The 11,121-nt window shown below is 46.4% G+C and overlaps 3 protein-coding genes across 3 annotated transcripts; 1 reads left to right on the top strand and 2 right to left on the bottom strand.

Annotated features, from left to right (window-relative positions):
- Window positions 1-1,361: 1,361 nt before the first annotated feature.
- Window positions 1,362-3,704, bottom strand: F5147DRAFT_787586 (cytochrome P450; the record flags this gene model as incomplete). The annotated part of the gene is made up of 12 exons (XM_041442965.1): window positions 1,362-1,798; window positions 1,850-1,986; window positions 2,035-2,059; window positions 2,110-2,166; window positions 2,217-2,406; window positions 2,455-2,468; window positions 2,521-2,650; window positions 2,707-2,822; window positions 2,878-3,029; window positions 3,079-3,267; window positions 3,317-3,446; window positions 3,500-3,704. 12 exons carry the CDS (start codon window positions 3,702-3,704, stop codon window positions 1,623-1,625), a joined length of 1,521 nt encoding a protein of 506 aa, XP_041286008.1. The 3' UTR covers window positions 1,362-1,622.
- A 1,776-nt stretch (window positions 3,705-5,480) lies between these two features.
- Window positions 5,481-6,841, bottom strand: F5147DRAFT_725600 (Arl8a protein). The gene is made up of 11 exons (XM_041439127.1): window positions 6,733-6,841; window positions 6,634-6,679; window positions 6,534-6,578; window positions 6,332-6,477; window positions 6,246-6,267; window positions 6,108-6,188; window positions 6,000-6,058; window positions 5,918-5,951; window positions 5,853-5,861; window positions 5,779-5,804; window positions 5,481-5,714 (listed from the first exon to the last, which is right to left on the bottom strand). The coding sequence occupies exons 1-11, from the start codon at window positions 6,768-6,770 to the stop codon at window positions 5,675-5,677; spliced, it is 546 nt and encodes a 181-aa protein (XP_041286007.1). The 5' UTR covers window positions 6,771-6,841; the 3' UTR covers window positions 5,481-5,674.
- A 1,095-nt stretch (window positions 6,842-7,936) lies between these two features.
- Window positions 7,937-10,031, top strand: F5147DRAFT_725592 (Creatinase/aminopeptidase). The gene is made up of 7 exons (XM_041439126.1): window positions 7,937-8,032; window positions 8,090-8,157; window positions 8,212-8,900; window positions 8,950-9,170; window positions 9,221-9,306; window positions 9,355-9,663; window positions 9,712-10,031. The coding sequence occupies exons 1-7, from the start codon at window positions 8,011-8,013 to the stop codon at window positions 9,922-9,924; spliced, it is 1,608 nt and encodes a 535-aa protein (XP_041286006.1). The 5' UTR covers window positions 7,937-8,010; the 3' UTR covers window positions 9,925-10,031.
- The last annotated feature ends 1,090 nt before the right edge of the window (window positions 10,032-11,121 follow it).

The following is an 11,121-nucleotide window of genomic DNA, read 5'->3' as shown; positions in this document are numbered from 1 at the left end:
TAATCTGCTTATCTACATGAGTCAGAGATAGCGTCCATGAGGCGGGCTTCTATCGTAGATAGGATCCATGAGGCATCCTTCTATCAGTACATGAGGCAGCACGAGGCTTGCCTTCTATCTTGATAACATAAATAGGTCTTCTAGACCTATTTCGTCATGTGTTGTCACGTGCGGTCCAGACCGCTTATCTAAGCCGGCAGTTGCCGCTTATCGTCTGTCATCATCTATCGTCATCTATCGTCATAGAGCTGGTGAGGCTCCGGTATCGTCTATAGCCGTGCGGTGGCAGAGGGCTGTCTGCTGGCAGGGGACTCATGCCATGTTACTGTAACAGTTGGTAGGATAGCTTATCATGTGATCAGCCCAAGCCATCTGCACGATAGTAAGGGTTTCTTCTCTAGGTCAGAGGAGACAAAATGAAAGAATGCTTAGTAAAATAAATTTTTTACTGCCTATGGACAATTACAGTGTACGATGTCTAATTCTGTCAGGATAAAAGGAACACTGTTAGAATATCAATTATTATGACAAATCTAAAATAAAATATATCTAAGTTATATGGATAGTGTGACAGTTGAGGTGGTGAGGTCTGATGCGGCATGTGCTACTTGTGACGCAGTATGAATGAAGTTTGACGCAGCACTGACATGGCATGGAGGAGGTTTGATGCAGCATTGATGTAGCATGACTTGTTCGATGCAGCACCGATGCACATGTGATGTGGCACTGATGTGGTATGTGCTATGGTTGACATGGCATAGAGTGTGGATGTTGATATTAGTACAGAGACTGTGAAGATATTTGGAAAAACTTGTCATGGTGTGAGTGGTGCTTGACCCAGCCTAAACGAAGCTTCTGACATGCCATGGTTGGGGCTTGACATGGTGGTGCAGAGTATAGAGAGTGGATCAAACTTGACACGGTGAGGTTGAGGCTTGACACAGTGAGATAACACTTGACACTGCGTCTGAAAACCAACATATTAGATAAATGAATTATAGGTAATGCAACAATACAGGACTGACATGCAAGATGCATACTAGTAGTAGTGTGGTCAGAGGACAAGCACTGTAAATTTGGTGAGAGGTGAATACAGCACTATAGAGCCTGTATGCAGGCAGACACTCATAAGCAGATCTGAGATTTTGCTGATGTGGCAATTTGCATTGTGTACCTTACAGACAGACTCCACAAAAATTGATATCAATTGAAACTACTGAGTACTTAGGGTCACCAGCGAGATCACCATACCAGCATTTTGAAAATGAGCAATGTTAGTTTGCTTATTTATAGCACCAGTTGAAGTGTACCGTTTCTTCTTAGTGACCTTATTTCTCGTACTTTGCACAAAATTGCTAATGGCGTGACGGATGACTCGAAATTTCAAGTCGTGCATACCACGTGCGGAAAACGGAGCTAACGAAAAGGGTCAAACAAGGGGTTGTCAAATGTTGTACAGATTGGCGGTGTGGGCCCAAGAAAGGAAATATACATATACAACCCATTCACCTGATAACATTTCATACTTCTGTTCGGAAAACATTCACAAGTTCCGAATGGGCACGAGAGCGTGATGAGATATTGCAAGGGAAGACCATTAGGGAGCTAAAGCGATCAAACTGTTAGTGACGGGAAGATGGAATGATACGAGAAAAAACCAAGTACCGGAAGAGTCCCATCGTGAATTGGGGGGTGAATTCGATCACTTTGCCCTGATCATCTTTGGCAGAAGAAAACTCCACCGTGGCTAACATAGTAACAATAGCAGACCATACAGAGGCATCAGCAGCATACCGGCCTGATCGAAGAATGTATTAGCTCTATACGGTGATGAAATGACTCAACCCACCTGGACATCCACGCCGGCCAAAGCCAAAAATATATCCAGCGGGGTTATCATCTGTTAACGCGCCATTGACGTCTAGGAACCTTTCCGGCATAAAACGAGATGCATCAGGGTACCGCTTTTCATCTCGTGTAATGCCCCTACAATATAACATCAGTATTTTGAAAGCTAGAGAGGATCTATCTGACCATGTATTCCACATGATGGTCGTTCCTGATGTACGATATTACAAATGATGTACTCGATGAATAAGAACAGCAGACCTTTCGGAATGAAATAACCATCATATACATCATCACTCATACTGGCATGTGCAACGCCTACAAATCAACCTTCAGCAAAGCTAAAATAGCATAGCAAGGGGGGTTACCAAGGGGTCCGATAGGCTGCCATCGCAAAGTCTCCCGAAAAACTGATTCGATATATGGCAGTGAGGGTCTGTCCTCAAAGGTGGGTAAGCGATCCAGCCCAACGACTGAGTCAATCTCCGCTTGTGCGCGTTTCTGAACATCTGGATACAATACCATGGCGAGAGAGAAAACCATCAAGGTCGACGTGGTCTGTCAAGAGGTTGAGCACCAGACAATATGACTCGGACATCTGCTGACCGTCTCATATGAACCTGCATAGACATCTATTAAAGAGCACCGTACCCCTATAGAAAGGTGACCAACCTATAATAGCAGTAGTCGCTGCTTTCTTTAAGGCAGTCTTGAACATGGGTTTTGATGCCTGATCTATCTTCTCCATTCGTTGCAAATTGTCTGATACCATTGAAACCTGGTCGAGGGACAAACTTTCGGCCTTAGCGAGCACATGATCAACATCTAGGACCGAACTAGATTAAACAAGATGCCCACCATATGGTCCTGCGCATATTGGAACGGCACGTCAGTCATTTGTCTCATGCGATCGGCCGACGTTCGAGCATCGCGTTTGATTGAGGATCCCCAACACCAGTCAGGTAACTTCAGTACTGCGTGATGGTACAGAATGTCAACTCTTTCCACGAGAAAGAATGCTGAGCTTACAAAAGGAGAAAGTCTTGAGCAGAGCTGCTCTCTCCGGGGTCACCACTGCAATGCCAACAGCCAGTGCATTTTCTACGATTCGAACCAGAGGATCATCACGAGGACTAGTTTGGTAGCCGTAGGTCGTTGACATTGCAACAGATGACGAGAACCTATGGACAGGTTAATAAAAATTCGATGTTTACAAACACATCGACTGACGTTGCAAAGTGAGAATGGTAATGGTGAGGGTCATCGATTAGATTGACGATCATTTCACCAGCCTGCTTGATTTGCATTGGACGAAACTTGAGCGCAGAGTCGGGACGGAAAGTTTGGTGGATGAGTCGTCGACAAAGACGCCATTCGTCACCATAACCTGTGAGTACAAAGAAGACCGACCAACCAAATCTGCCTGTACTCCATAACGACTGAATGGAAGAATTTTAGAAGAACGCACGGCTCGACTGTGGCTAAATATGGCCGATCAGAGTGAATGCGACCACGCTTGTCCATTAAGGCTTCTGCAACGTGCTGAGAACTGATCACTACGACATCCTGATCCAGAAGTCGCACGAAAAATAAATCTCCTGATATAACGATCTGCACCACATATGCACCGTAGTACTATCTGGCCACATACCATAAGCAGCAGCCCATTCTGTATAAGTCAACCATGGCTCCTTGGCGTCGAGAGACAAGAAGTTTCCTAACAGTGGGAGCGGCACGGGGCCGGGGGGGAGTTTGTTCTGTCGGTTCCTAATGAACCTCTTGAGGGATGTGATGATAACAACAGAAGCAGGTAAGATGGCGAGGATAGCAAGGCGACGATCAACTGAAGGAAACATGGTTAGAGCGGTGCGTGGGCAGACGCACAAAGGGGACTTTATAACTGCACGCAGAACTGCTTACCACACCCTGTACGTGGTGTTCAACTCCCACGTTAGCGGGAGGAGGGCTTTGTCCGACGTAAAAAGGTTCTAGTGTGGGCAAGTGAACTGGAGGAAATGAAACGGAGTGAAGCTTAGGTGATGCGAAGACGGGCCTTCCCCAGGTTATGCGGAGTTTACAAATAGTCTTATCGGATTGACCATAAAGGAGATCAGGTGTATGTCGAGGGGGGGACAAGGGACTCCCGCCCCAAGCCGTGTGCAAGACAAAGGCACAACTAAACTGGGAAGCAAGCCTGAAAATTCTGCATGCAACCTTGTTAGAAGTTCGAGAGTGCCAGTAGTGGAGGACAGAATGGGAGGACTGATATCCAAGAGCTTGAAAGATATCGGGTGGGACTCCTGACAGTAGACATGCCATTGTTCCATCAATGCTAAATGAGTGACCTAGGCAAGTGGAGAGACCAAAACTGGTCTCGTTGATGACACAGGTGACAGAATGACATCTTCGTTGCGCGTTTTTATTACTTTGGTGGAAGTTAAGTGTAGTTTGCGCGATCCATTGGAGTTAAGAAGTAGCGAGATTGCGTCTGCAGGCAACATGTGTCAATGTTGCGATGGATGAACTCTCCCACTGCGATAAAATTTCTCCCAAACAGAGTCGACCCTAAGTTGCACAAGTGGCGGCGTGAGACAGCAGATCTTGCAAGGATTGGAAGCATCTAACTTGAATGCAAGGATCAGAGCATAGCTCTTGTAATGGGTGGTCACGAGTCGCAGGGAACGTTTCGAAGAAGCTGGCAGGCACTAATTTAGATTTGCGATTCGGCCCCAATGTAGTTACGAAGGATGTTGTTTACATAATGATGGTTGGACCCGACATGAATCTTTTCTTATGTATTATGATATTATCGTCTTCGTTGTCCTACTCGTCGAGCTCGCGTTCTCATCCTCTAACATCCTGTTCCAACCCTAGTGCCCATGAACGCCGCCGATGATCTATTTGCATCCTGTCCATAATGGGACCTGCAGGATAGTTATGCCACCGACATCGTCGCCAGTTTTTTTAACAGCGCATCAAGACCAGCCAGCACGTCCACACCAAGATTCAACGCTAGATCTTATTGCGCACGCAGTCGACATCCCCTCCCTCGTTAGTCACCGGTACTGCTAGCATTGGTGCGGCCTTCACATTCTTTCCACTGCATCCCGAAGTTTTTCTTATTTCCCTAGCTTGCAGCTACACATTGTACATACTACCCTACTCAATATCAGTACCAGTCGAAGTGTAGTACTTCGTACTAAACCGTTAATGGCGTGATCATGGATAACCAGTCGACTTCCCGCAGGTAACGTTGTTCTAAACCTAATTCTATGTTTGTGCCGATGTGCCGCTGTCCAATGTCAGTATATTTTACATGTCCGCATGTCCGTCGTTCGATACTACCACTCCTCCTCTGAGAAACCAATTACCATTCGGAGGGTCCCCTTCAACAGCACGTTCATGCGATCATGTGTCTTGTAATTGCACTTTGCATTGTGTACCTTACGGACAGACTCCACAAAAATTGAAGCCAATTGAAACTGAGTACTTGGAGTCATCACGCTAGGGTAGCACCCGGAGGTATATTCTATGTATTTTAAAAATGTGCAATGCGCAATTGGTGATCCCATAATATACCAAGTTAAGCAATGCGGTGCAGATGTCGGACTACGCCAGGTGTCACAAATTCATTCCGTTCAAAGAATTACAGTCTGATGTGCTTCTTCCCCATGTCGTACTAGGTCTCATGACAGTATGTCTACATTAAATAATGCGAGTATCGCACAATGTGCTTCAATCCTATTAGATGCCTGAAAATGGGTGATGTTGACTACGTCCAATCAATCATGCGGTGAGTCGGCACAACACTTTACAGGTGCTAAGCCTAATGACTACGATCTGAGAGCCAGCGGAGGACTATGTCCCTACAGTATAATTAGTCAAGAATTCAAGGTTCAAATGAGTTCATGATAGAAAAGTGGAACGCACAAATTATGTTGGCTTTTCATCGAACACTGATTCGGAGAATTAGCGCACGTGGTATCCAGTATGAGAAGGCTCACCGAGTAACACTGAAACGATATCTCATTAGTGGGTTGAAAGCTCACAATAATTCCGAGAGACGTACTGAGACTGGGCGGTCTTGTATCTTGTCCAGTTGACTTCCCTCAAGATGAGTGGGCATGCAGTACTAAAGACACTGTACTCACAGGTCGCGTATAAGATCCTTGACAGATGCATGCGAGGGAATGTCATTCTTGTTTCCAAGCTACCTCAATGTAAGCAATCCTATAGATGCCTCGAGGTAGTAAACTCACCACCAAAAGAGGGACACCTGTTAGATTAGGCTGTGCCAATAGTTGGTGCAATTCGAAGCATGCCGTGTCAAACTTCTCTTGCTGTGAGCAGCCATCGGCGTTAGAACTAAGACCTGCCAATTACACAGTGAAGCCTACATCAGCTGAGTCGACTACAAATCTGTAGCGAAAGAGCATTCTGCAAGTAAAACATGCTATCAGACGCAAAGAAACGGACGACGTACACTAGAGCATCGACTCCGTTGCAATAGCGCTCCCACATTGAGCGAAACTTGGGCTGTCCTGCGACATCCCATATCTTTAGGGTCACAGCGCCCTTGCGTACCTTGCGATAGTTGAAGGCGATAGTTGGAACGACGTCTTCTGACCACTAAGTGAGGGTGAGCCGCTTGGGCGAAGGAAAAGCCGTGAATGAAACAGTCGCACCTGCCCCGACCCGATGACATTCACAAACGAAGTCTTTCCAGAAGACTTCGTGAATGTATTTCAGTACCATGTCCTGAACTTGGAATACGGATCCACGCACCTGCAGCCCAACCACAGATATTTCAGCGGCTTTGGAGAAGAATATGCTGCGGGATTCAATATGTAAGATCTTGTCCACTTCAAGAAAAGGTTGGCTTACCTACTGAACCAGGAGAGTATCGAGGATATAAAGGTCATGGTGGACTGCCCGGTGCTCGACTGCCGAGTCCTTGAAGTTACAGTGCTAGTGATACTATTAATGACGACGCTGCAGGACTACAGAGTGCGTGGGAATTATATATTAATTATAGTAAAGCTCCCGTGGGCCGTGGCCCAGGCCATTTCTGCGGACCTGACTCGGAATCAAATTGCTTGAATGACTTTTATCGTCTTGGATTGGTTACCCAAGCCGGAAACCCCCACTAGTCAAGTTGCATGGTAGGTCTAAAGTTCGAACTGAACGGTTCATGGCTGCCAACTTAAGGTATTTGGCTGGTAGTGCAAATTTCAATAATATGATTTGACGAATTCATTTCAGTTCAGCGTTGCTGGCCTCAAGCTGGCCCTCATCAGACGTAAATATACCACATAGGCTTCCGGACGAGAATATTGCATATATGGGTATATAAAGCTTGTCGCGATATACCAGAGCGATGTACATGTGAGTTTTCAACTCTGTCCAAGTCCCGTTTGCTGTTAATATCACCTGGCACAAGGGAACTTCGATCGTGTTCGCAATAAAATTTCACGGATGACATTATCTGGCGAACGTCAAGCGCAACTAGCATGCTGTATGTAATATGCTGCAGAAAGTCTCATGTCCTGATGGACATGAGAACATGACTGCATGGAGGCTTTGCACACTTCCTCCATCTTGCTTTCGTCAAATAGGTCAATCAGGATACTGTTCGAATGGAGCCTGATTTCTACACTTGCGAAGTGATCAGGCTGTCCAGACTCTACATCCTTCAAACATCCTCGTCATGAATATTGTTCACTGCACATTGACACTACTACGACATTGCATGCACTTTCCATAGCCAGTGTGATAGGTCAGTAGTTTTTTTTTTCTACGACTGTTCATCGTAGTGAAGATCTCAGATTTCAATAACTAGTTGAACGATGCGGAAGATTGGGGACGTTGCTAATCAGGTTTCGAAAGCATACAACAGGAGATATGTCACGTACACTAGCTAGGTAGTAGGGCTTACTCGTCACTACTTCATATTGGAGATTGGAGATTTAGGTACAATTCAGCCAAAAAATTTAGGACTGACATGCCTTGCTACGATGTTAACGAAGCAGTTCCAAATCAAGTGACCGGCCCGGCGGTCCATAATGGACAACTTGGGTAACACCCGGCACGGATCTGCTATTGCAATCTCTCAGTCATTTACAAGAATCACAGCTCATTCACTTCATCACTTCATTCAATATCATGTCCGGGTCGACTTACTTCGGTTAGTGCTTGCAATATGGACTTATCGACGAAGGGAGACTGACTTATTTGAACGCAGCGAGGTCGCACGTGCAGAGGACGTTCGAACAACTTATGAATGTGCTCCCATCGCAGCTGAAGGAGAAGGTAGCTCGATATGATATCCCGCAGACCAACGTTAGAATTGATCAACGCGATTAGCCCCAAGTCATTCTTCTTGCAGGAGGAAACACACCCTTCCGAAATGACACAGATCGCGAGCTACCATTTCGCCAAGAGTCCAATTTTTACTACCTCACAGGATGCTCTGTGCCTGGATCATTCCTTCTTGCTCTGTATCAGCCTGAACAGACAAGTTCTTCTACAAGGCTGAGCGTCAGGCTGTCCATCCCGGAAGTACAGGCCGCCGACCTTATGTGGAGTGTTCCTCCACCCACGATCAAGGAAGCGAAGCAGTTGTTCGATGTAACCGATATTTCGTATAGCTCAGAGCTACAAGGTGCAATCACATTACTCCTCCAGTCACATCCCGAAGCTGTCTTCCATACCCTGCCACGCAACTCGCCTCAATTTCCCACCTTGCCCGAGGAGTACATGGTGACTATTGTTACATCAGAGACCCACACCGCAACGGATGCGTACTTACTCTCTTCCTTGCACAAAACACGATTGGTCAAGGATGAGAATGAGATCACAATGCTCCGACGCGCAAATGATATCAGCTCCAGGGCGCATGAGACCGTTATGCGCGTTTTGGGCAACGCAGTACAGGGTAAGATTGCTCAGGGAGAAGGTGCAGGCATTGATCGTCCACTTCTTCCCGGGGAGTGGCTGATTGAGAAAGAGGCGGAGGCGGAGGCAATCTTTGTTGCGTCATGCCGACGTGAAGGGTACGAACGCATCAAATATTGATGCCCGATAACTCACCAATGATACCAGGGCCGTTCATCAGGCATATCTCCCTATTGTTGCTGCCTCCAGGAGAGCCGCTACATTACACTACTGCTGTAATGACCGAGAGTTTACCTGGGGACCTGTAAAGCCACAGGATCATTTGAACCACGGTGCCTTGGCACACGGTCCTGCACCCGAAAAGCAGTTAGATCCTCAGCTACTCCTTATCGACGCAGGATGTGAATGGGATTGCTATTCTGCGGACAGTAAGTTGGGGCGACTAAGTGCCAGACAGATCTGAACTTCTATCTTCAAGTTACACGCACGATGCCTGTTGGCAACGGTGGAAAGTTTACTGAGAAAGGGAAGCAAATATACTCTCTTGTGTTGGAAATGCAGCAGGTAGGTTTCGCATGCATCCTTTGCACTGTCATGTGACACTCTGCATAGAAATCGATGAAAAAGCTCAGACCTGGTGTCCACTGGGATACCATCCAGCTGCTCTGTCATCAGATTCTCGTGGAAGGGTTCCTCAACATCGGACTCTTCAAAGGCCCCAAAGACGAGATTCTGCGCTCTGGAATTAGCTCGGCCTTTTTCCCTCATGGAGTCGGGCATTCGCTCGGGATGGATGTACACGATGTCCCAAGTGCAAGCAAACCAACCAACAACACGACCATTCCACAAGATAAAGTCGGCCACCCCAGTTTTTACACGTACCTGCGGCTCCGGTTGCCGCTTGCAGAAGGCATGGTTGTGGTAAGTTCGAATCCCTTGTGTGGATTATTCGCCTGCTTACTCCGATAGACCGTTGAGCCGGGGATCTACTTCCATGAACATCTACTCAAAGCTGTAGAGGAGTCGGAGTATGTGAACCACGACTTGTTGAAGGAGTACCGCGGAATGGGCGGCGTGCGCATTGAGGACGATATATTGATCACTTCAGATGGGTGCGAGAACCTGACCAAGGTTAGGAGTGATGTTGAATGGCTGGAGTCGGTGTGCTCTGGGGAGATTTGAATGTAGAGAATTGTTTGTAAGGTATTCGCTGTGGATGATGATGTCAATGAAAATCGGTGGAAACACACTAATGCTGAATGTTTAACAGGAATTGAGATGACATGTAGTCAATGAAAATATCCACAACGTTGCAGTGTTGAGCTAGCAATGCTTGTAACTAGCTCAATATCGCAACGGCTAGACATACCAACGAAGTTTATTGGGGGACTTTTATCCAGCACAAGATTTCAGCAGCGACTTCAAGGATAATGTAGAACAACAAACATTACTCTTTCTAGCCCTAGTAAATTCTCAAGGTGGTCGTAATACCCTGCTCTCGCTCATTGCTGCCGGATTTACATACTTATCCCCAGAATAACGCGAATATTCGAAGCACCAATATATCAAAGAACTATAGCTATTGACGGGTATCCGTCGGACGCTGAGTGATATCCACCTAGTGAGTCGTAGCAGATGAATTTGAACGCTTCCCGCTTGGGAGCGCCGTAGGGTGGGCATCAGTGCATAATGTTCAACAGCATATCTCATCTAGCTGGGTGCTGTGATGTCCTAAATACACGGGAGAAAGCCAATGAGCATGCATTCCGTCGTCAACCAGGCACACTTGTAGGACGCAACCTTACTGTTATGGCGCAACCAATCTGCCAAGCCAATATTTAAACTTCCAAGGGTCTTCTGACATCCTTCCCATGAAGTTCTGCCATCCACATGCACTAGGCGCATCCAAACTGTCAAACTGATAGAACTATTTTCACGACATGAAGGCAAGCTGTGTTTAGCGTACCCCTTAGCTCAGTGATATTAGTTCAATTTCCCCAGTGCAAAGCTCATATCACCTCGCACAAATTATGCGTTTGCTCTTCGTCGTTGTCCTTACAGTTTTGGCATGCAGCTCATCGCAACAGCGTTGCCACAAGAACATCGATAGGCTAGTCATTGTAGTTGATCAAGGAGTGGCATAACTGGATGGCGAGTCGTGTTTCTGCTTTCACTGCATTAGCAATTAAGTTGTCGATCCGACTCGATGCAGAATATGATGGGCAGTTCGTTGCTGACCTGGTCGGTGTGGTTACTTCTGGCGTTTGGATAAATTTCACTGGTGCATGCGCAATGGCGCTGGTAACACCAGCTAGTCAATAGAAAATGATTTTGACTATTTGAAGATGTATGACGTATGAGCAATTTGATTTTATGTAA

The sequence above is a fragment of the Suillus discolor genome, assembly GCF_016758755.1.
Source record: "Suillus discolor strain FC423 chromosome Unknown F5147scaffold_109, whole genome shotgun sequence".
Lineage (NCBI taxonomy): Eukaryota > Fungi > Basidiomycota > Agaricomycetes > Boletales > Suillaceae > Suillus > Suillus discolor.
This window is presented reverse-complemented; position numbering and strand designations above follow the sequence as displayed.